The 23,131-nt window shown below is 49.7% G+C and overlaps 1 protein-coding gene across 1 annotated transcript; it reads left to right on the plus strand.

Annotated features, from left to right (window-relative positions):
* The first annotated feature begins 4,479 nt into the window (after positions 1-4,479).
* On the plus strand, positions 4,480-6,723 carry LOC119284603. Its single transcript, XM_037563740.1, has 3 exons — positions 4,480-4,741; positions 4,909-5,187; positions 6,440-6,723. Exons 1-3 carry the CDS (start codon positions 4,718-4,720, stop codon positions 6,485-6,487), a joined length of 351 nt encoding a protein of 116 aa, XP_037419637.1. The 5' UTR covers positions 4,480-4,717; the 3' UTR covers positions 6,488-6,723.
* The last annotated feature ends 16,408 nt before the right edge of the window (positions 6,724-23,131 follow it).

Here is a 23,131-nt window from a genome sequence, read left to right on the forward strand (position 1 = left end):
CGGATTTTCCAAACCCTCAGGGAGGGGGCCCGAACACCGAATCAACTTTGCCTTTGCTAGCCAGTCCTGATCAAAAAGCGAACTCTCAGAAATAACTTCGTAACAGTGGCAGCTCCATCTGCAGTCACAACATATTAAAGATATTGGCATTATGCTGCTCTTCTTATATGACGTTTACCAGATAAAGACACTTACCCTGTGCCTCGTCAAGCCTTTTGTTAACAAGCTCGATGTCGGCGTCTGCCGCATCCAACTGCCGTTCTAAATGGGCAAACTCGCTAGTCCGGCTAGCCACCGGAGCTTCCATCACCTGCACATAGAGGCGGTATGGTTATTACCGGAATTTGATCCTCTGTTCATCATCGTTTCCGATGACAACCAGAGTCTCAGGGGCTACTATCTACACAGGGCACACCTAGCATGTGCAGGACTATCATACATTCTTTTACGTACCTCAAAGCCTGTTAGTAGACTCATAAAAGCTTCATGCAATCCGCTTTCGGCGGACGATATTCTCTCCATCACCGTATTCATCAGCACACGGTGTTCATCTGAGATGGCCGCTCGCCCCACCAACTCCCTCAGAACATCCGATTGCACACTAGACGGTGTCGGACTCTTTTGTCTGCTCTCCTCGGGAGCCGGACACTGGGAGCTTCGGGGGCCAATGGGATTATCTTCTGGCCTCACCGGACTCAGAGAGGCCCTCCGCGATGACACTTCAGGGTTGCCCGCTTCCGGAGCGGAGGAGTCCGGAGGAGGCGTTTCGCTCTCCATCATCTCTGGAAGAAGATCCTTCGAAGACGAGCTCATTTGAGAGGGGCTAAGGCCTGAACTGCTAAGATATATGCGGTGGTTATTTTCTCAGAAGAAAAAGATGGCACATCTATACTGTTAAAGTATTCCAGGTCACTTACGACTCGCGGAAGAATTGATCCCCCCGCGGACTTTGTGCGGCAACAGCACCCCCAAGGTAGGACCCTCGATGGGAGACTTCTTCTCCTGTTTGGAAGCTTCGGCTTTCGAATCCCCGGGCGCGGTCCTTTTCCTCTTCCGGTCGTCTTCCTTCATGGAGACGCCCGCTCCCTCGGTTAGAATAGGCAGCGTTGGGGGCCCGCATTCGCCCTTACCGTCCTCCGCAGTATCTTCCTTCAAGGGCTCTGGGCAAGGTGCGATCTGGAGCATCTTTTCCAGGACCGGATTTTCCAAACCCTCAGGGAGGGGGGCCGAACACCGAATCAACTTTGCCTTTGCTAGCCAGTCCTGATCAAAAAGTGAACTCTCAGAAATAACTTCGTAACAAATGAGAGACAGTATGTTCGGCCGGAAGATTCCTTACCTGTTCGGTGGTGCGGGTACTGCTCAGGCCCACGTCCTCGGTGATTTCCAGACACTCTACCTGAGGTCCGAAGAATGACTTGTACATCTCCTCGTGTGTCAAACCAAGGAAATTTTGAATGACACGCGGTCCCTTGGGATTGAACTCCCACAAGCGAAGGGGCCGGCGTTTGCAAGGCTGGACTTGGCGAACCAGCATAACTTGTGCTACCGCAACCAAACTGAAATCTCCATTGAAGAGATCTCGAATGCGGCTTTGCAGTATAGGCACGTCCTTGGCTGGACCCCAACTCAGACCCCTGCTGATCCATGACATCAGTTGTGGTGGAGGGCCCGAGCGGAAAACAGGGGCGGCCGCCCACTTGGCGCTTCTAGGAGCCGTGATATAGAACCACTCCTGTTGCCACAGTTCAGACACCTCCGGGATGGAACCTTTGGGCCACGGAGCTCCCGTCATCTTGCGTATTGAGGCACCTCCACACACTGCATGTTGCCCCTCGATCATCTTCGGCTTCACTTCAAAGGTCTTGAGCCATAGGCCAAAGTGAGGGGTAACCCGGAGGAAGGCCTCGCACACGACGATAAATGTCGTGATATGAAGAAAGGAGTCCGGAGCTAGATCATGGAAGTCTAGCCCGTAATAAAACATCAAACCCCTGACGAAAGGATCCAGAGCAAGGCCTAGACCTCGGAGGAAGTGGGAGACGAACACGACGTTCTCGTTGGGTTCGGGGGTAGGGACGGCCTGCCCTCGGGGAGGCAGCCGATGCGGAATTTCGGCGGTCAGATATCTGGCCTCCCTTAGCTTTTTGATGTCTTCTTCCGTGACGGAGGAAGGCACCCATCGGCCTTGAAGGCTAGATCCGGACATGACTGGAGGTTCGGAGCACCTGACCTGAACTTCGGGCGTTTGAGCTTGAGGTGGGGGAAGGATTCGATTGAGCACTGGAAGGAAAAATAAGAGCCTTGTCCCCTTTATAAAGAGGGTGAATATCAAGCGTCCTCTCCGTGTTCGCTTGGACTTGCCTATAATCTATGAGTCCTAGAAGCGGTTGGGTTACCCACGCCCGTATTGATGAGAATCCCGGAATAAGGGGACACGATCTCTGCTTTAACAAGACGTGCCAAGGAAACCGCCTCGCATAACGCGCTGAGATGGGACAGTAAAACGGTTCGAATAAAAGCTTGGCCGTGGTGTGATGTCACACTACGGAGTGCGTCAGCAGATTAGATTTGTGTAAATACTATTCTCTCTATGGCAATATGTGGAAAATTATTTTGCAGAGCCGGACACTACCTTTGTGTTCAAAATCTTCTATGAAGTACTTGGAGGAGGAACCCGCCTTGCAATGCCGAAGACAATTTGCGCGCCGGACTCGTCTTCATTGAAGCCTGGTTCAGGGGCTACTGAGCGAGTCCTGGATTAGGGGGTGTTCGGATAGCCGGACTATACCTTCAGCCGGACTCCTGGACTATGAAGATACAAGATTGAAGACTTCGTCCCGTGTCCGGAAGGGACTTTCCTTGGCGTGGAAGGCAAGCTTGGCGATACGGATATACAGATCTCCTACCATTGTAACCGACTCTATGTAACCCTAATCCTATCCGGTGTCTATATAAACCGGAGGGTTTTAGTCCGTAGGACAACATACACATCAACAATCATACCATATGCTAGCTTTTAGGGTTTAGTCTCTCTGATCTCGTGGTAGATCTACTCTTGTACTACCCATATCATCAATATTAATCAAGCAGGACGTAGGGTTTTACTTCCATCGAAAGGGCCCGAAGCTGGGTAAAACTTCGTGTCCCTTGCCTTCTGTTACCATCCGGCCTAGACGCACAGTTCGGGACCCCCTACCCGAGATCCGCCGGTTTTTGACACCGACAGTACCCTTGAAAACAACCGAGTAGCCAAGCAGGAAGAAATTCCCGGGCTAGCGCCTGCGCGAGCCAAACAACCCGACAGGGCGCGAACGACGCTGACAGGGTGGACCCAGCCTCACCCTGTGTGGGTGGGGCAACGCCGAACGTCATTATCCATCTTACTATTGATCAGTGCAAACACTTTACGGATCATTCATTCGCAAAACATGTTGTTCATAGATTGCTTTGCTTGGTGGCTGCAATTGGCCTTTGCGCGATGGACGCAACGAGTCATTTAGTTTCACACCAATTAACATCTGAGTCGCTCGGAGTATCTTGTGTTCCCAACCAACAAAGCTCCATTGCCTCGGCAACCGAATCCCTTGCCCGCGAAGTCTAGCACATACTACCTCCGTCCCGGTGTATAAGTCATTCGCGTAGTTCTAGGTCGATAATTTAACTATCTAAATATGTATTATATGTGACAAAAAATATATATTTAGAAACTACATCCATGTGGAAATCTAGTGGTATACTTTTCATGACATATAACACATATTTAATTTCTCAAATCGATGACCTAGAACTACGCGAATGACTTATACACCCGGACGGAGGGAGTAGTATAATCCACGCCCGAATCAACGGCAGGTGTCCGCAACTGTCAGCTGATTATACTCCCAAAACGTTTCTTATTCAGAACCGGACCTCCGAACCCTCCCATCCAGAGCTCGCCAGCGCACGAAACCCCAATCGACACCACACCACACATTCTCTCTCTGCAAGCTGCCGCCCGCCCAAGGCAACGCGTTAGGCCAACGTCTCCGGTGAGCTGGACACACGGAGCCGCCGACCTTTCTCGCCGCCTTTTCGTTCGTGCTCCCTGGCCAGAAAGAAAGAAAGCCGTGTGAAGTCCAGCCAGCTAGTGGGCGGCGCCACTGGCCGGTGGGCCCGGGACACCCCACGCACATCAATACGTCGACGTGCCGCCAGCTGTGTCCTCGCTCAGACGGCAGACGCGTCACGCGTGCCGCACAACGGGCAGTAGCACCACATCCACAGCGTCACGGGCGGCCGCGGCCATAGACTAATCGCGGCCCAAATTGCCAAGTTATTATAGACAGGGGAATGATTAGCGGCGGAGGGGTTGGTTAAGCCCTGGGGTTTGGCCGTGGTGGGCGTCAGCCGAGCTGATTACCAGCTGGGGGTGTGTGTGAATTGCAAAAAGTTTGGTTCTTTTTTGCGTTGGCCGTCAACCTATATAAGTACAGCCCCGTCGATCTCCTTGCTCCGCCCAGTCACCGTCCACACACATTTCCTTGGAGTTTTGCAGAGACCACCCCTCCCTCCCTCCTCTCTCATCCGATCCAAGCTACGAGTAGACAAGTCCCGCACTGTGCTGTGGTGCTCCATCTAGCCAGCTTTTCTTGCTCAGCTTAGCTTCCAAATCTGCTCCACAGCTCCGGCGGCACAAGAGGAAAATATCCGTGAGTCCGCGAGAGGGAGATCGTCCATGGAGAAGGACAGCCACAAGGAGGTGAGCCCAATTCCCATCCCCCCCTACGGATCCTTCCGGCTTTCGTGCGGAGAGATCGAATCCTCCTGCTTGCGAGAGTTCATCCATGGGTTTCCTTTCCCTTCCTCGCGATCTGGTTATGTGGTGGCTTGATAGAAGATTTGGATGCGTGCGTGCGTGTGGTGCAGGGGGAGGGGGCGACGGCGTGGATGACGGTGCCGGCGTTCGGGGACTGGGACATGAAGAACGGCGCCATGCCGGACTACTCCATGGACTTCTCCAAGATCCGGGAGATGCGCAAGCAGAACAAGAAGGAGCTCTCCCGCGCCAGCCTCGGCGGCGACGACGACCTCCTCGCCCACCACAAGCAGCACCACCACCAGCAGCAGCCCGCCGCCAAGGCTCCCCAGCAGCCCACCAAGCTCGGCGCTCCGGCCAAAGACCACGGCCGCGACCACTCGCCCACCGTAAGCAAGCTCGCTCGCTCTTCTTCCCTCCCTGTTGCTTACTATTCGGCCTGGTAGTTTGATAAGTCATCGATTAGCCGCCGCCCAACGGTCAAGGAGGAATCCCATGCCCACAACCTTTTCTCCGCTTCGTCAAAAGGAAAAAAAGGAAAGACGAAACTTTTCTCCATTTCGATTCGGGTGTTCATAGCTGACCCGGAACTAGTAGTAGCATAAAGATTCGGACTTTCTGCTTTAACTACGTACTAGTATACTTTCAGTAAGCAACACCCGAATCGATGAACAGCAGTATAATATTCGTTGCTTGTTGAACAGCAGCAGCCATGGGGCTCTGCTGGGTCAAACTCGTACTCCAACGCACTGATAATTTGACCGGCTATTTAGTTAATATCTTAGTTATACACATGTTTTCATGTGCCAAGTACTTCAAAGAAGTGCTAGGAAAAGAGAGAACAAGCGAGTGAAACTGACTCTGTGTCACGGCGTACATGTTGGTAACCATTCTGTTACTCTGCATTTACCTGATGGCTCTTCTGAGCTGCAAGTGCAAAGCCTGTTATGATGAACCGGTGAAAACAAGTAGACTACGTACTACAACACCGAAAAGTCGAACCGCCGCCTCTGTTTCAGGGGTAGTGGTGTATGATTAAGCAAGTTTAGATGATGATGATGGGCCCTATGCGATGTTTAGGGCGTCTACCCGCAGCTGCATCGACAATGAGTGGAGTCGGTTCAGCTGATATAGGTTGGTCGGCAGATATATCAACCCGTAGCACCGGCCACTCCAACCATTTGCATCTAGTGCTTTTGTCACAGCTCACAGCTGCTTGGCAAGGACAGATCATCTCATTTTCCTAATCATATGTATGATGAGAAGTGGCAAAAAATAGGATTGAAGAAGCCGAGAATTAGTAGTTATCAACGGCCCTGTACGTACAGCTTGCTACAAGCTGGTGCCAATCTTGGCCAAATATACATTAGCTTTCCCTTTCCTTATGACAAAGCACAAATTGGTTGACACCGAACCTTCATCCAACCATAGTTTGGCAAACAACATTTCAGAACTGCAATCCTGCGAGGCGTCGCTGTCGCGCAACCTGGTTATCTAGTTGGCAAAAAAAGAAGGGAAAATAAAGTTATGCTTGAACTTCAGCTGTGGCGTGCTATATTCTTGCCGTATCACCTGGCTGATGGCTACATGTAATGTATTGTATAATGTAATGACCTGGAAGGAATTTGTTTGTTGATGCAGGGAAGGAAGAGGTTCCTGAGCTATTTCCAGTGCTGCATCAAGGCCTGAAGACCGGCTGCTGCCACCGCCCTCCGTCGAGGTACCGCAGCATGAAGCGGCTTAGCAAATTTAGCCTAGGCTCCTTTGGTGTTTGGTCAAGCTTGCAATGAACGAAATGTGTAATATAATTCCACGCCCTGACGCTACCTGTTTAGAGAACCAGACGGTTTTATGTGGGGAACAGATTGCTTGTGAATGTCAAGGTTACTATCTTGCCTAGTAGTAATAATATTCACTGAGAGAAATGGCATCTGGTGTGATAATCTTGAACACCCTCACATCGAACTGGCAATACTTCGACATCGAGCCACCAGGAACCCTAACAGCTCCAACACGTCCATCTTGGAAGAAAGTAAAGAGTGATTCCCCTAGCTTCAAGCAAACGTCCAATTTCTCCTCTGCTTTCCCCAGGACCAGATGCTGAAACTGCGTCATCAAACAACTCAATCTCATGATCAAACCCACTGCTGAGAGCGGCGAATCTCACGTGACGGGGACCGACGACCTTTGCAAAGACTTATGAGTATATTACAAAGGCCTCGATGCTTTTCGTGAATATTATGTGGCCTATGTCCAAGCTGAACGGGCCACCACGAATCTGTGCTTTGTAGCATTTCATCAAAGGGCCGGGATATGGGGCTGGCGTTCGAACGAATCGTTCCTTTGGGAAGCGATCGTTCGCTTCGATCAGCTTGTAGCGCGACCCCCAATGCCCCAATTTACTTAGACATGACTTTAAATAGCTAAAACAAAAATACAAAATAACTAGCAATGATGTAGTACTATATAGTGAAAAATCCCATCAAGTTCGGCATGAATTTGATGGGGAAAATGGCTTAAAATTACAAAAAATTGCCATTCCAACTTAAAGTTTATTTTCATGATATAATGGAAAAGGAAGGATTTTTTTGTAAAAAGAGTATCATGATAACAAAATTGCCATGGTGCCTTACAAAAGGTCGATGAAGGGCCTTCTCCTTACCCTAGTAGTATCAGCTTATGTTCTTCTGTTATGTCGAGATTTTTTTTATGGTGGGTGTCTTTTGTAGGGTATATGGATTTATGATCTTTAAAGACAGCATAGCCAATGATATTTTGTGATCAATTTGTACCTAAGAATGATATGTAGGGATCAATTGGTGATTTATGGTGTTTCATATCCATAAATACTCTATAGTGATGGGGAGAGATTTGGAGCCATTCATTTTTTTTTTGAACACGGTACAGACACAAACACTCATATATACGTGCATACACTCACCCCTATAAATGTACACACGCACACCCTACCCTTATGAGCACCTCCGAGAGGCTGAGCCGGCATATCATCCTAAGATTTTACGAAGGCGCCTCATAGTCAATGGAAATGTCTCCTCCCACTGAACGTGTATCGCCGGAAATCCTGAAATAAATTCAGGATAAATGCAAGCACCAGGACTTGGACCCTGATGGATTCGGGATACCACTGTCCATCTAACCATACAACCACAGGTTGGTTCGCATTCGGAGCCATTCACTGATACATTTTTACTAGTGACGAGCTAGAGCATGACACCTAGCACTGGTGCAGTGATGGACGACTTGCCCATCCCTGAGACACGGAGATTTGTAGCGTGTACCCTTGGTGGTCAAGTTTGGGCTTGGTTTGCTAAGGCTCAAGGAGAATATGGCCAGAGATCACTTGTTCTTGAGAAGGTTTGTGCCCCCAAGCCTCTCCAACTATATTTATTTTAGGAAAGACCATCATCCCTAGCTTTATTAACTTAGGTCAAAAGTAAATCATCCACCAGTCTGTTGACGACACAACCTAGAGCTTCGTCAACCCAATTCTTGGAAATTTTATTGCAAAAAATAAATTTCGCTAGCTCATGAGATGTGCAATTTGCCGCATGAAAACAATGTTTAAATTTCACCATCCCAATTGTTGTACTCGTTGTCGGTGTCAAAACTGGCGGATCTCGGGTAGGGGTTCCGAACTGTGCGTTTAAGGTCGATGGTAACAGGCGACAGGGGACAAGATGTTTACCCAGATTCGGGCCCTCTCTATGGAGGTAATACCCTACTTCCTGCTTGATTGATCTTGATGAATATGAGTATTACAAGAGTTGATCTACCACGAGATCGAGATGGCTAAACCCTAACAACCTAGCCTGTATGACTATGGTAATGATTGTCCTCCCTCCGGACTAAGTCCTCCGGTTTATATAGACACCGGGAGGATCTAGGGTTACATAAGGTCGGTTACAAAGAAAGGAATCTACTTATTTGATCGCCAAGCTTGCCTTCCACGCCAAGGAGAGTCCCATCCGGACACGGGTGCAGTCTTCGGTCTTCGTATCTTCACAGCACATCAGTCCGGCCCATGGCTAACAGGCCGGACGCCCGAGGACCCCTTAGTCCAGGACTCCCTCAGTAGCCCCTGAACCTGGCTTCAATGACAAGGTATCCGACGCGTAGATCTGTCTTCGGCATTGCAAGGCGGGTTCCTCCTTCCGAACTCTAAAACGGTCTTCGGACGTAGTGGTCGTGTCCGAACCTGTAACACACACACCACACACAACCGCAGAGAATATAATAATCCACGAGTCCAATCCGCTGACAATTTTTTGCAACATGACATCACGTCTGTCTGGTCACAATTTTGAACCGTTTTTCATCTGCCGCCCCACGTTTCGAGACGTGGTTGCCATTGGCATGTCTTGTCAAAGCAGAGATCATATCCCCTTATTGCGGGATTCTCATCAATACGGGCATGGGTAACCCAATCGTGTCGTTCACACAACCCTTGGGAATAGGCGAGTTTCAAGGCGAGTGGGGAGGCGTTCAATAGTCACTGCCTTTATAAGGGGATAAGGATTCCCTTTCTTCTCCCATGCCTTCTTCCTCTGCCCTTCCATCCTTGAGCCCCAGCGTCCAAGTTCTCTTATTTCCCAACTCGAGCAAGCACTTCAACCATGTCCGGATCCGGAGGTCAAGGCAAGTGGATGGCCTCCTCCGTCAAGGAGAAGGACATCACTGAGCTTCGGGCGGCCAGGTATCTGGCGAAGGAAAGCGCCCACCGTCTTCCGGCCAAGGGGCAAGTCATCCCTACACCGAAGCCCAATGAGAGGGTGGTTTTCCTCCCTCATTTCGTCCGCGGGTTAGGATTTCCACTCCACCCTTTCGTCCGTGGGCTGATGCTCTATTATGGGCTAGACTTCCATGATCTAGCCCCAAACTCCTTCCTCAACATCTCGGCATTCATTGTCGTGTGCGAGGCTTTCCTTCGCATCCAACCCCACTTTGGCCTGTGGCTCAAGGTCTTCAACGTGAAGCCGAAGGTGATGGATGGCGAGCACGTGGAGTGCGGAGGCGCCATGGTGAGCAAGATGCCCAATGCCATCTGGCCAAAAGGTACTTTCATGGAGACTGTCAAGGAGTGGCCGAAACTGTGGTTCTATATCACAGAGCCTCGTGGCGTCACGTGGGCCGTGGCTGCCGAATTCAACTCCGGAGCTACGATGCGGCTCACTTCCTGGATTGAGAAGGGCCCAAATTGGTCTTCCTCAGATGAGCTGATAGCGCTGCAAACGCGCGTTCAAAGCATGGTGGATAAAGATATCAAGCTCGTCGACGTAATCCAGGTGATGCTAGTTCGCCGGATTCTCCTGTGCCAAAGCCGAAGCCGCCCTTTATTGGAATTCAATCCGAGGAAGCACCAAGCTCTGGAAAGGCTCTTTGGAACCACTCACGAAGACGCCTGGAAGTTGCTCTTCAAAGGCAATGAGATGCCGCCGGCCATAGATTCAGAACGTGGGCACGACATTACCCACCCTGCCAACGAGGTAAGCCTTTAACACACCCTCTACTTGTTTACTTCAAGGAGGATACCTAAACTTTTATTGTTTCAGGTATGGACAGAGAGAGCGGAGCAGATTTGGTGTCCGGCTCCGCTGCCCGAGGAACCAGTCATCCTGGGCCTGGCGAAGATGCTGGTACCGGTGCCCTATACGGCACCGGAGAAGAAGGCCAAGGGGGTCCGGAGTGGCCCGCACCGCAAGGGCAGTTCGGACGTGACGTCTGAAGACAAGACCCGCTCCTCTGCCGCCGAAGACGACGAGTAGGAGGAGGAGGAAGAGAGCAAATCTCCCCCTGATGGAGGGAGGAAGAAGAGGTGGCCTCCACAAATCTGGAGGCGGAGGCGCCCAAGAAGGGGAAAGGCCCTCTCGCGGACAACTCCGCATGGGACGTCGACAGCAGTCCGGAGCGGCGCCCCCGGAACAAGCCCCTGGCCGCATCGTGAGTACTAGGAACCCACACACATCCATTTATCCAGCCTCTCCACCTTATGGTATTTTATATGACTAATCATGTTATTGCAGTCCGGCCCACGACAACTCCCAGCGATCCTCATCAAGAGGCTCGTTTGATTCGAAAGCAACGGCTAGCGATTCACCGCCGACCGCTTACTCTCCCAAGGCCAAGGGAGACGGCGAGGTGCTATCCCAAAGGACCTTCCCGGGCCAGGGAGAGGTTCAGGAGGCCGTCATGGCGGCGCCGGAGGGCGACACCTCGGCCGCCGGACACATGGGGGAACAGACCACCATGGAGAATGATGATGGGGGCCATGCTCAGTTCGGCCCTCATCCGAACATGGATCCGGAGACCCATGCGGCTCCGAAATCTGACAGGTAGTCTCCTTCCAGAGAGGGGGCGTGCCTGTCCCACCGGTGACCTCTGTCCATCCAGAGGCGCCAGATAATCTACTAGAAGCGCTACGAGGCGCTTCCATTGTGGAAGAACACCGTATTTTTATGGGTACGGTGATTAAGAAGGTTCAGTCCATTAAGAGTGGACTGACCGAAGCCTGCAGCGGCCTGCTGACAGGTTTTGAGGTAAGCGACGCCAAAGGGAAAATCCTTATATATAGACAGTAGCCCCTGAGACACTGTCCGGTGTTCAGAAAGAAAAGCCGGATAGAGGATCAATTAAATTTCGTAGGGAACTAACTAAATGCGTCTTATGTGAATAAGCAAGCGTCGTTGCTGGCCGCGACCTCACACACTACCGAAGTCTCCGGACTACAGCAAAGACTGGAGTGGGCCGAAGAGGAGCTCGGGCAAGCGAGGAAGCAGCTAGAAGACTAGCAAGGTATGTAGTGACTCGCTATATATTCGGAAAGAATAAATGATGTATACTGATCGTAATGTTAGGATATGTGTAGGAGCGACGACCGAGGTCAAGGCCCTTAAAAAGGCCCTGGACAAAGCCGAAGGGAAAGCTGTCAACGAGCAGGCCGCTCGTAAGAAGCTTAAGGCTAGGCTGAACGAGGTCCAGCAAGAGCTCCTAGACGCGGTGAATAAGTGTGAGGCCTTGGAAGGCGATGTTTCGGCTTGAGAGGCCGAACTTGCCAAGGCTCGCCAAAGCATGGAAACGGCCCGGGTCGAAGCCCAGGGTGCCCTCCAGGAGATCCGAGAGGCCAAGAAGATCGTGGCGGGTAAGGCATTTAGTATGCAAAGCAAGTATGTGAAGAAGAAGTATTTCCTACTAACCCAAATTCGGAGTTCTCCAGGGGCATTTGCAGATGTACCGCGCAGTGTGTCTGACGCTGCGGAGTTCTTTCGAGCCGAAGAAGGGAGCTCAGCAGAGAATTTGTTCTGGTCGCAATACCTTATGCCAGAACATCCAATGCCCTTCACCGATCAGCTAAAACAGCTGGTCAAGCTGCATAGGGTGGCCGAACTGGCCATGAAGGATTTGATAATCCGGCTGTGGCCTGCCGAAGTTATACCCAGCAGCTACTTCGGACTCGTGAAGCAGCTGGTTGGTGCCTACCCTCGGCTGGACATCGTCAAGAGGTCGGCCTGCATCGAGGGCGCGCGCATGGCCTTCGCCCGCCTCAAGGTGTGGTGGGCGAAGATGGATGCCGTCAAGCGTGTGACCGAGGGGCCACCTGAAGGCAAGGAGCACCGCATGCCGGAGCGGTATTTTGAAGACGCCCTGGAGGGGTCCCGCATTGTGGCGACGCAATGTGCGCAAGACATTATATTCGAATGAATATATTCATGTTGTCTCTGCCTTGTATGATGAAACAAATTTTGTTATGTAATATAATGTTTTTTTAAAAAAATTCACCTCCTATGCGGCCGTGTTGTATGAAATCTGAGAGTTGGTCAGTCGTCAGCTTCTACCCCCACGTAGGAAGTACGGGGGTGTTCGGGATATAATCTAAACACTCTTGATCCAATTATTTGGTCCTTGAAGGAGGTGTTTAGCGCAGCGAAATAGGCAATCAGACTATTCGGCTTGAATACCCTCACTTAGCCATAGGAGTTTGACGATAAAAATTTGGGCGCAGCCCCTGGTATTCGAACCAGGAAGCTATAAACACCTGATCGGGTAAGTACCAATCCCTCGCGTAATGCGGAAAAAAATCTCTAACGATTTGAGACATCCGAAGAGCTCACCGGCTCTCGCCGCATCATGACAGTCAGTTTTCGGCTTTCTCTACTGAGGTGCTCCTTTGGATAAACCAAGGCACAATCGCAGTAGTTCTCCCTTTACTACCTTAGCCGATATAGCGGAACATAAGGTAGCAAGCACAGGAGCTGGGTAACCCAAATATTGACCAAAGACATGATTCGAAGCCAATGCATATAGTGCTAAATTCGGGGTGCCGAACTATACTATGAGAAGTGTTCAGACTTTTTGTTGCTGTAGTGTGGGGTGCTATGAAGCCCCTGGCAAACATCAAACGTACCAAAGTGTACGGGTGCTACCTGATAGGGTTACCCACAGGGGGATAAAAAGAGAAAAAAGAAAGAAAACAGAAAGGGTGCAAAGGTGATAAGCTGGGGCCTTAAAGCTCCAGCCGCGAACTGTTTTCATTGTAATTTGATTAATACGTCGAGGCGCAATGATACAAGTAGTGCGATAAGCAATAGGCTATTTATCATGCCAAAAACCAAGGGGAGAGCTGCATGTGGGTCCTGAAAAACAGGTAGAGTGATTGTTAACGAAACCACCTTGAAAATCCCCCATACGTCTGCGTTTCTCGCCGTCTTGGTGTGTTTATCCTTCAAGAGGGCTGGTGATCAGGCCATCAGATGGGGCCTGCGGGATTGAAACCTGAAAAGGAAACGAATAAAAGTGAAAGTATGTGTGTATCCGGTGTCGGTTGAGCCGTACTGTGGATCACAAACTAGTTATGCTTGTGTCGATGCCCATGGAATTTTGAGTGCGCAGTTATGTACGCGTGGTGCGAGTGCCACTACTTGACCAGGACTGAGACGGAGGCCGAATTGCTAGTCTAGCTCCTGACGAGCCAAGCTGTCCTGCTGCAGGGTAGTTCGGACCCTCTTGATGGTGTCCGTGGGCTCAGCAGCCGAATGAAGGCTCTGCTTGAGAAGGTCGCTCTGTACTTCTGCTACTAAGGCAGCTGTGTGCTCTTCTGTACGGAGGGAGCGTTTCGTATTTCCATTGACTGTTATGACGCCACGTGGACCGGGCATCTTGAGCTTGAGATAAGCATAGTGTGGCACTGCGTTGAATCGGGCGAATGCGGTCCGTCCGAGCAGTGTGTGATAGCCGCTGCGAAAGGGGACTATGTCGAAGATTAACCCCTCGCTTCGGAAATTGTCCGGAGATCCGAAGACAACCTCAAGCGTGATTGAGCCCGTACAGCGGGCCTCTACACCTAGTATGACTCCTTTGGAGGTAGTCTTTGTGGGTTTGATCCGTGATGGATTAATGCCCATTTTGTGCACTATGTCCTGATAGAGCAGATTGAGGCTGCTACCCCCGTCCATAAGAACGCGCGTCAGGTGAAATCCGTCAATGATAGGGTCGAGGACTAGCACGGCTGAGCCGCCATGACGGATACTAGTCGGATGATCCCGACAATCAAAGGTGATCGAGAATGAAGACCATGGGTTGAATTTTGGGGCGACTGGCTCTATCGCGTAGACGTTCCTTAGTGCGCGCTTGCGCTCCCTTTCGGGGATGTGTGTAGCATATATCATGTTCACTGTTTTGACTTGAGGGAGAAACTTCTTCTGTCCCCCTGTGTTCGATTGTCGGGGCTCCTCGTCGTCGTCCTCGCTTTGTGACCCCTTTTCCCTGTTCTCGGCGTTTAATTTGCTGGCATGTTTGAAAACCCAACAATCTCTGTTGGTGTGATTGGCTGGTTTGTCTGGGGTGCCATGTATCTGGCACGGGCGATCGAGTATGCGGTCCAACCTGGATGGTCTCTGATTATTTCTTTTGTATGGTTTCTTCCACTGGCTGGACTTGGAGCCGCTGAATCCGGCATTGACTGTAGTGTCATCGGTATTATCACCATTGCTTCGGCGTTTGTGCCTGTTACGTCGGAGCTTGCCATTGCTGTTTTTGACCTCGGAGGGGCCTACCTCGCTGGTTGTGTTTTTGCTGCGAGCCAGCCAACTATCCTCACCCACGCAAAAGCGGGTCATGAGTGTCGTAAGGGCTGCCATAGATTTTGGCTTTTCTTGTCTGAGGTGGCGGGCGAGCCATTCATCGCGGATGCTATGTTTAAAGGCCGCTAGGGCTTCGGCATCCGGACAGTCGACGATCTAGTTCTTTTTGGTTAGGAACCTAGTCCAGAATTTCCTGGCTGACTCTCCAGGTTGTTGAACTATGTGGCTTAAGTCATCAGTGTCTGGTGGCCGGACACATGTACCTTGGAAGTTGTCGAGGAAGGCTTTTTCCAAGTCCTCCCAGCTGCCGATAGAATTTTCGGGTAGGCTATTTAACCAGTGTCGAGCTGGTCCTTTAAGTTTTAGTGGGAGGTATTTGATAGCATGGAGGTCATCTCCGCGGGCCATGTGGATGTGGAGGATAAAGTCCTCGATCCATACCGCGGGATCAGTTGTCCCGTCGTATGATTCAATATTCATGGGTTTGAACCCTTCAGGGAATTCGTGATCCATTACTTCATCACTGAAGCAAAGAGGGGGTGCGGCGCCTCTATACCTGGCCGCATCGCGAGTAGCTCCGATGGAGTCCGTCTGTGGTTGTTGGCTCGGGCATGACCAGGTTTGTCACGTACGAATATGTAGCCATCATCATGTGTCGAGGAACGTCCTCGCGATCCGTAAATCGATCGGGTATATCCTGCTCTACTATCCAGGGTCTGCCAGAGGTCGTATGTATGACCCCGAACTGTTTTGTCTCTATTTTTACGTGGCGGTGGGGCAGGTTGCTGTTCGGCCTGAGTTGCCGCTCTATCCTGACCACGTGGTGGTTGGTCCACCGCACTGTCCCAACCGCGTAGTGGTTGATCGGCCGCATTACGCGAGGGAGGTATGGGCTCCGGCGTCTCTTCATCGAACTGCGGTAGCAACCTTCGCTTCGGGTAGCTCTTGGCTGGGCATCTGAGGCCGTATTCTTCGGTTGTGAGAACATCAGTCCACCTATCGACGAGCAGATCTTGGTCAGCTTGAAGCTGTTGCTACTTCTTTTTCAGGCTCCTTGCGGTGGCTATTAGCCGGCGCTTGAAGCGCTCCTACTCGAGAGGTTTCTCAAGCACGGTGAAATCTTTGTTGCCGAGGCTTTCCTCATCCTCGGAGAGCGAACGATAACTACCGTCCTTCGAGTCGTTGGGTCTGGCCTGTTCGTCGGGACTAGCTTGCCCGTTTTCTTGCTCCTCCTGTTCGGATGTTACCTCAGCAAGGTCTTCATTGTTTTCGGCGTCGTCAGGGTATTATTTTCTCCGGTGCCAGCATTGCTGTCTTTTGAACGACGTGACTTAGAGCAGTGCTGAGGACGCCGGCATTTTTGCTGTGTCTCAGGAGGTTTATTCTCGACTGGTTCTTTGTCATCGTCGTTGGTTGTTTTGGGTGTGTCCACCATGTACACATCGTACGAAGAAGTGGCCGTCCAGCGTCCAGTAAATGGTGGATTTTGGTTTTGCTCCTCATCAGCATCGTCGTCCATACCGTCGATGTCTTGAGAGCTGTAATCGAGCGTGTCAGTTAAATCCTTGACCGTGGCTATGAAGTGGGTGGTGGGTGGGAAGCAAAATTCCCTTTCATCAGCTTCTAGTTCGAACCGAATATAGTTCGACTGTGAATCCCCCGCTAAGGATAGATTTTTTAATGAACTCAGCACATCGCCCAAGGGTGAGTACTGGAATACGTCTGCGGCGCTGAATTCGGCGATCGATAACCGATCATGCTCGACATGTGCGGACGCACATAGTTTGGAACTTTTAACCGGGAAGGAGCCCGAGGTTCCGGTGACACAGGCATTACCAGAGGTTCGGTCTGTGTGCGGCTCCAATGCCGTGGAATCTGCGGCTTCCTTGGCGGGGTTAAGCTTCCTGTCCTCGAATGGCGCAACCTGCTCCGAATCTAAGGCCAGAGCGGTTACAGGTGCAATTTCCTGGGTATGGCCTGATGACAGATCTAAGTCATGTTCATCAAGGTGACGGGGAGCGATTGCCGTGGTATCGAATCCGTCGAAGATCAAGTCTCCGCCGATATCCGCGACGTAGTTCAAACTCCCAAATCTGACCTGACGGCCAGGGGCGTAGCTGTCGATCTACTCCAGATGGCCAAGCGAGTTTGCCTGCAGTGCAAAGCCGCCGAATACGAAGATCTATCCAGGGAGGAAGACCTCCCCTTGGACAGCGTCGTTGTGGATGATTGAAGGAGCCATCAAACCTTTTGAGGACGGCACAGTGGAACTCTCAATGAAAGCACCAATGCCGGTGTCAAAAACGGCGGATCTCGGGTAGGGGGTCCCGAACTGTGCGTCTAAGATCAATGGTAACAAGAGACAGGGGACATGATGTTTACCCAGGTTCGGGCCCTCTCTATGGAGGTAATACCCTACTTCCTGCTTGATTGATCTTGATGAATATGAGTATTACAAGAGTTGATCTACCACGAGATCGAGATGGCTAAATCCTAAAAGCCTAGCATGTATGACTATGGTAATGATTGTCCTTCCTCCGGACTAAGTCCTCCGGTTTATAGACACCGGGAGGATCTAGGGTTACATAAGGTCGATTACAAAGAAAGGAATCTACTTATTTGATCGCCAAGCTTGCCTTCCACGCCAAGGAGAGTCCCATCCGGACACGGGTACAGTCTTCAGTCTTCGTATCTTCACAGCCCATCAGTCCGGCCCATGGCTAATAGGCCGGACGCCCGAGGACCCCTTAGTCCAGAACTCCATCACTCGTATCCAGACAATATGAGAATATTGGTGCTGATGCATCCCGCCATTGAGTTTGTCCTGTGTATAAATTGATGACTTCAAGGGGGTCGGATTCCACCTCAACTCAATTAAATCCTAAAGAGTTTGCAATCTCTAGTCCACACCGCATAGGCCTTGTCTCGATTGTCGGTTATATCATAAGCATATTCAATATGTTTGCATTGTGCTTCCAAGCATTGTCTCCTCTCATCTCTGATTATATCAGCCGTAGCTCCTCTCCAACATCCTCATAAAAAATAACATCAATGTTTACTTTAACAAATCTTGGTTCATACCGTGTCGACCTTTGTTCCAGTTCCTTCCTGGTCCGGGTTGAAGGTTTATTGTAACTATTAGAAATATGCCCTAGAGGCAATAATAAATTGGTTATTATTATATTTCCTTGTTCATGCTAATCGTTTATTATCCATGCTAGAATTGTATTGATAGGAAACTCAGATACATGTGTGGATATATAGACAACAGCATGTCCCTAGTAAGCCTCTAGTTGACTAGCTCGTTGATCAATAGATGGTTACGGTTTCCTGACCATGGACATTGGATGTCGTTGATAACGGGATCACATCATTAGGAGAACGATGTGATGGACAAGACCCAATCCTAAGCCTAGCACAAGATCGTGTAGTTCGTATGCTAAAGCTTTTCTAATGTCAAGTATCATTTCCTTAGACCATGAGATTGTGCAACTCCCTACCGTAGGAGTGCTTTGGGTGTGCCAAACGTCACAACGTAACTGGGTGGCTATAAAGGTGCACTACGGGTATCTCTGAAAGTGTCTGTTGGGTTGGCACGAATCGAGACTGGGATTTGTCACTCCGTGTAATGGAGAGGTATCTCTGGGCCCACTCGGTAGGACATCATCATAATGTGCACAATGTGACCAAGGAGTTGATCACGGGATGATGTGTTACCGGACGAGTAAAGAGACTTGCCGGTAACGAGATTGAACAAGGTATCGGGATACCGACGATCGAATCTCAGGCAAGTATCGTACCGATAGACAAAGGGAATTGTATACGGGATTGATTGAATCCTTGACATCGTGGTTCATCCGATGAGATAATCGTGGAGCATGTGGGAGCCAACATGGGTATCCAGATCCTGCTGTTGGTTATTGACCGGAGAGTTGTCTCGGCCATGTCTGCATGACTCCCGAGCCCGTAGGGTCTACACACTTAATGGTCGATGACGCTAGGGTTATAGGGAAAGTATGTACGCGGGTATTGAATGTTGTTCGGAGTCCCAGATGAGATCCCGGACGTCACGAGGAGTTCCGGAATGGTCCGGAGGTAAAGATTTATATATGGGAAGTCCCGTTTTGGTCACTGGAAAAGGTTCGGGTGCTATCGGTAACGTACCGGGACCACCGGGAGGGTCCCGGGGGTCCACCAGGTGGGGCCACCAGCCCTAGAAGGCTGCATGGGCCAAGTGTGGGAGGGGACCAGCCCCAGGTGGGCTGGTGCGCCCCCCCCCCCCACCAAGGCCCAAGGCGCAAGGGAGAGTGGGAGGGGGCAAACCCTAGGTCCAGATGGGCCTTAAGGCCCACCCTAGGTGCGCCCCCCTCTCTTCCCCCTTGGCCGCCACCCTAGATGGGTTTTGGGGCTGCCGCCACCCCTAGGGAGGGAACCCTAGATGGGGGTGCAGCCCCTCCCCTTCCCCTATATATACTTGAGGTATTGGGGGCTGCAAGACACACGAGATCATCTCCCTCTTGGCGCAGCCCTACCTCTCTCCCTCCTCGTCTCTCGTAGTGCTTGGCGAAGCCCTGCTGGAGTTCCGCGTTCCTCCACCACCACCACACCGTCGTGCTGCTGCTGGATGGAGTCTTCCCCAACCTCTCCTTCTCCCCTTGCTGGATCAAGGCGTGGGAGACGTCACCGGGCTGCACGTGTGTTGAACGCGGAGGCGCCGTTGTTCAGCGCTTAGATCGGAATCAACCGCGATCTGAATCACTGCGAGTACGACTCCTTCATCCGCGTTCTTGCAATGCTTCCGCTTAGCGATCTACAAGGGTATGTAGATGCACTCCCCTTCCCCTCGTTGCTAGATTACTCCATAGATTGATCTTGGCGATGCGTAGAAAATTTTAAATTTCTGCTATGATCCCCAACAGTGGCATCGTGAGCTAGGTCTATGCGTAGTTTCTATGCACGAGTAGAACACAAGTTGTTGTGGGCGTCGATTTTGTCAATTTACTTGCCATTACTAGTCTTCTCTTGATTCGGCGGCATCGTGGGATGAAGCGGCCCGGACCGACCTTACACGTACTCTTACGTGAGACAGGTTCCACCGACTGACATGCACTAGTTGCATAAGGTGGCTAGCGGGTGTCTGTCTCTCCTACTTTAGTCGGATCGGATTCGATGAAAAGGGTCCTTATGAAGGGTAAATAGAAATTGGCATATCACGTTGTGGTTTTGGCGTAGTTAAGAAACGTTCTTGCTAGAAACCTATAGCAGCCACGTAAAAAATTTGCAACAACAATTAGAGGACGTCTAACTTATTTTTGCAGCATATGCCGTGTGATGTGATATGGCCAAAAGGATGTGATGAATGATATATGTGATGTATGAGATTGATCATGTTCTTGTAATAGGAATCATGACTTGCATGTCGATGAATATGACAACCGGCAGGAGCCATAGGAGTTGTCTTAATTTATTTATGACCCGCGTGTCAACTTAAACGTTATGTAATTACTTTACTTTATTGCTAAACCGTTAGCCATAGTAGTAGAAGTAATAGTTGATGAGACGACTTCATGAAGACACGATGATGGAGATCATGGTGTCATGCCGATGACGATGATGATCATGGCGCCCCAAAGATGGAGATCAAAAGGAGCAAAATGATATTGGCCATATCATGTCACTATTTGATCGCATGTGATGGTTATCATGTTTTACATCTTATTTGCTTAGAACGACGGTAGCTTAAATAAGATGATCCCTCGCAATAATTTCAACAAAGTGTTCCCCCTAACCGTGCACCGTTGCGAAGGTTCGTTGTTTCGAAGCACCACGTGATGATCGGGTGTGATAGATTCTAACGTTCGAATACAACGGGTGTAAGCCAGATTTACACACGCAATACACTTAGGTTGACTTGACGAGCCTAGCATGTACAGACATGGCCTCGGAACACGGAAGACCGAAAGGTCAAACATGAGTCATATAGAAGATACGATCAATATGAAGATGTTCACCGATGATGACTAGTCCGTCTCACGTGATGATCGGACACGGCCTAGTTGACTCGGATCATGTTTCACTTAGATGACTAGAGGGATGTCTATCTGAGTGGGAGTTCATTAAATAATTTGATTAGATGAACTTAATTATCATGAACATAGTCTAAATTGTCTTTGCAAATATGTTGTAGATAAATAGCTCACGTTGTAGCTCCCTGTTTCAATACGTTCCTAGAGAAAGACTAAGTTGAAAGATATTGTAAGCAATGATGCAGACTGGGTCCGTAGTCCGAGGAGTGTCCTCACTGCTACACAGAAGGCTTACGTCTTTGATGCACCGCTCGATGTGCAAACCCCTACAACCTCGTCTGTGGATGTTGTGAACACCTGACAGACACATCCTGATGACTACTTGATAGTTTAGTGCACCATACTTTACGGCTTAGAATTGGGATTCCAATGACGTTTTGAACGCCATAAGACATATGAGATGTTCCAAGAGCTGAAATTGGGATTTCAGACTCATGCCCGTGTTGAGAGGTATGAGACCTCTGACAAGTTCTTTTGCCAACAAGATGGAGGAGAATAGCTCAGCTAGTGAGCATGTGCTCAAAATGTCTGGGTGCTACAATCACTTAAAGCAGGTGGGAGTTAAACTTCCAGATAAGATAGTGATTGATAGAGTTCTCTAGCCACTATCACTAAGCTACTAGATCTTCGTGATGAACTATGACATGCAAGGGATGGAGTTGATCCCGGAGCTGTTCGCGGTGTTTAAGGCCGAAAAAGGTAGAAATCAAGAAGGAGCATCAAGTGTTGATGGTTTAACAAGACCACTGGTTTCAAGAAGGGCAAGGGCTAGAAGGGAAACTTCATGGATGGCAAACCAGTTGTCGCTCCAGTGAAGGAACCCAAGGTTGAACCCAAACCCGAGACTAAGTGCTTCTATTGTAAGGGAACGGTCACTAGTGGCGGAATTACCCCAAATGCATGGTAGATAAGAAGGCTGGCAACTTCAACAAAGTATATACGTGTTATTAATGTGTACCTCACTAGTACTCCTGGTAGCACCCAGGTATTGGATACCGGTTCAGTTGCTATTATTGGTGACTTGAAGCAAAAGCTACGGACTAAACGGAGACTGGCTAAGGGCGAGGTGACGATGTGTGTTGGAAGTGTTTCCAAAGTTGATGAGATCACCATCGCATGCTCCATCTGCCTTCGGGATTAGTATTGAACCTAGATAAATGTTATCAGGTGTCTACGTTGAGCATGAATATGATTAGATCATGTTCATTGCAATACGGTTATTCATTTAAGTTAGAGAATAATGGTTATTCTGTTTACATGAATAACACCTTTCATGGTCATGCACCCTATGTGAATGGTTCGTTGAATCTCGGTCGTGGTAATACGCATGTTCACGCCAAAAGATGTAGAGTTAATAATGATAGTACCACTTTCTTGTGGCACTGCCGCTTAGGTCATATTGGCGTAAGATGCATGAAGAAACTCCATGTCGATGGATGTTTGGAGTCACTTGATTTTGAATCGCTTGACACATGCGAGCCATGCCTCATGGGTAGGATGACTAAGACCCCGTTTTCAGGTACAATGAAACGGGCAAGTGACTTGTTGGAAATCATACATGCTGATGCGTGTGATCCAATGAGAATTGAAGCGTGCAGTGGATATCGCTATTTTCTCATCTTCACTGACGATTTGAGTAGACATAGGTATATTTACTTAATGAAGCACAAGTCTGAAACATTTGAAAGGTTCAAACGATTTCAGAGTGAAGTTAAGAACCATCATAACAAGAAGATCAAATTCCTACGATCTGATCGATGAGAATTTCTGAGTTATGAGTTTGGCAATCACTTAAGACATTGTGGAATTGTTTCACAGTTGAAGCCACCTGGAACACCACAGGGTAATGGTGTGTCCGGACATCGTAATCGAACCTTATGAGATATGGTGCGATCTATGATATCTCTTACCGATCTACCATTTTCATTTTCGAGGATATGCGTTAGAGATAGCTGCATTCACTTTAGATAGGACACCATCTAAGTCCGTTGAGACGACGTCGTATGAATATGGTTTGGCAAGAAACCAAAGTTGTCGTTTCTTAATGTTTGGGGCTGCGATGCTTAAGGCTTCAGCCGGAGAAGCTCGAACCCAAAAGCGGACAAACACATCTTCATAGGATACCCAAAGGTAACAGTTGGGTATACCTTCTA

The sequence above is a fragment of the Triticum dicoccoides genome, chromosome 4A (assembly GCF_002162155.2).
Source record: "Triticum dicoccoides isolate Atlit2015 ecotype Zavitan chromosome 4A, WEW_v2.0, whole genome shotgun sequence".
NCBI lineage: Eukaryota > Viridiplantae > Streptophyta > Magnoliopsida > Poales > Poaceae > Triticum > Triticum dicoccoides.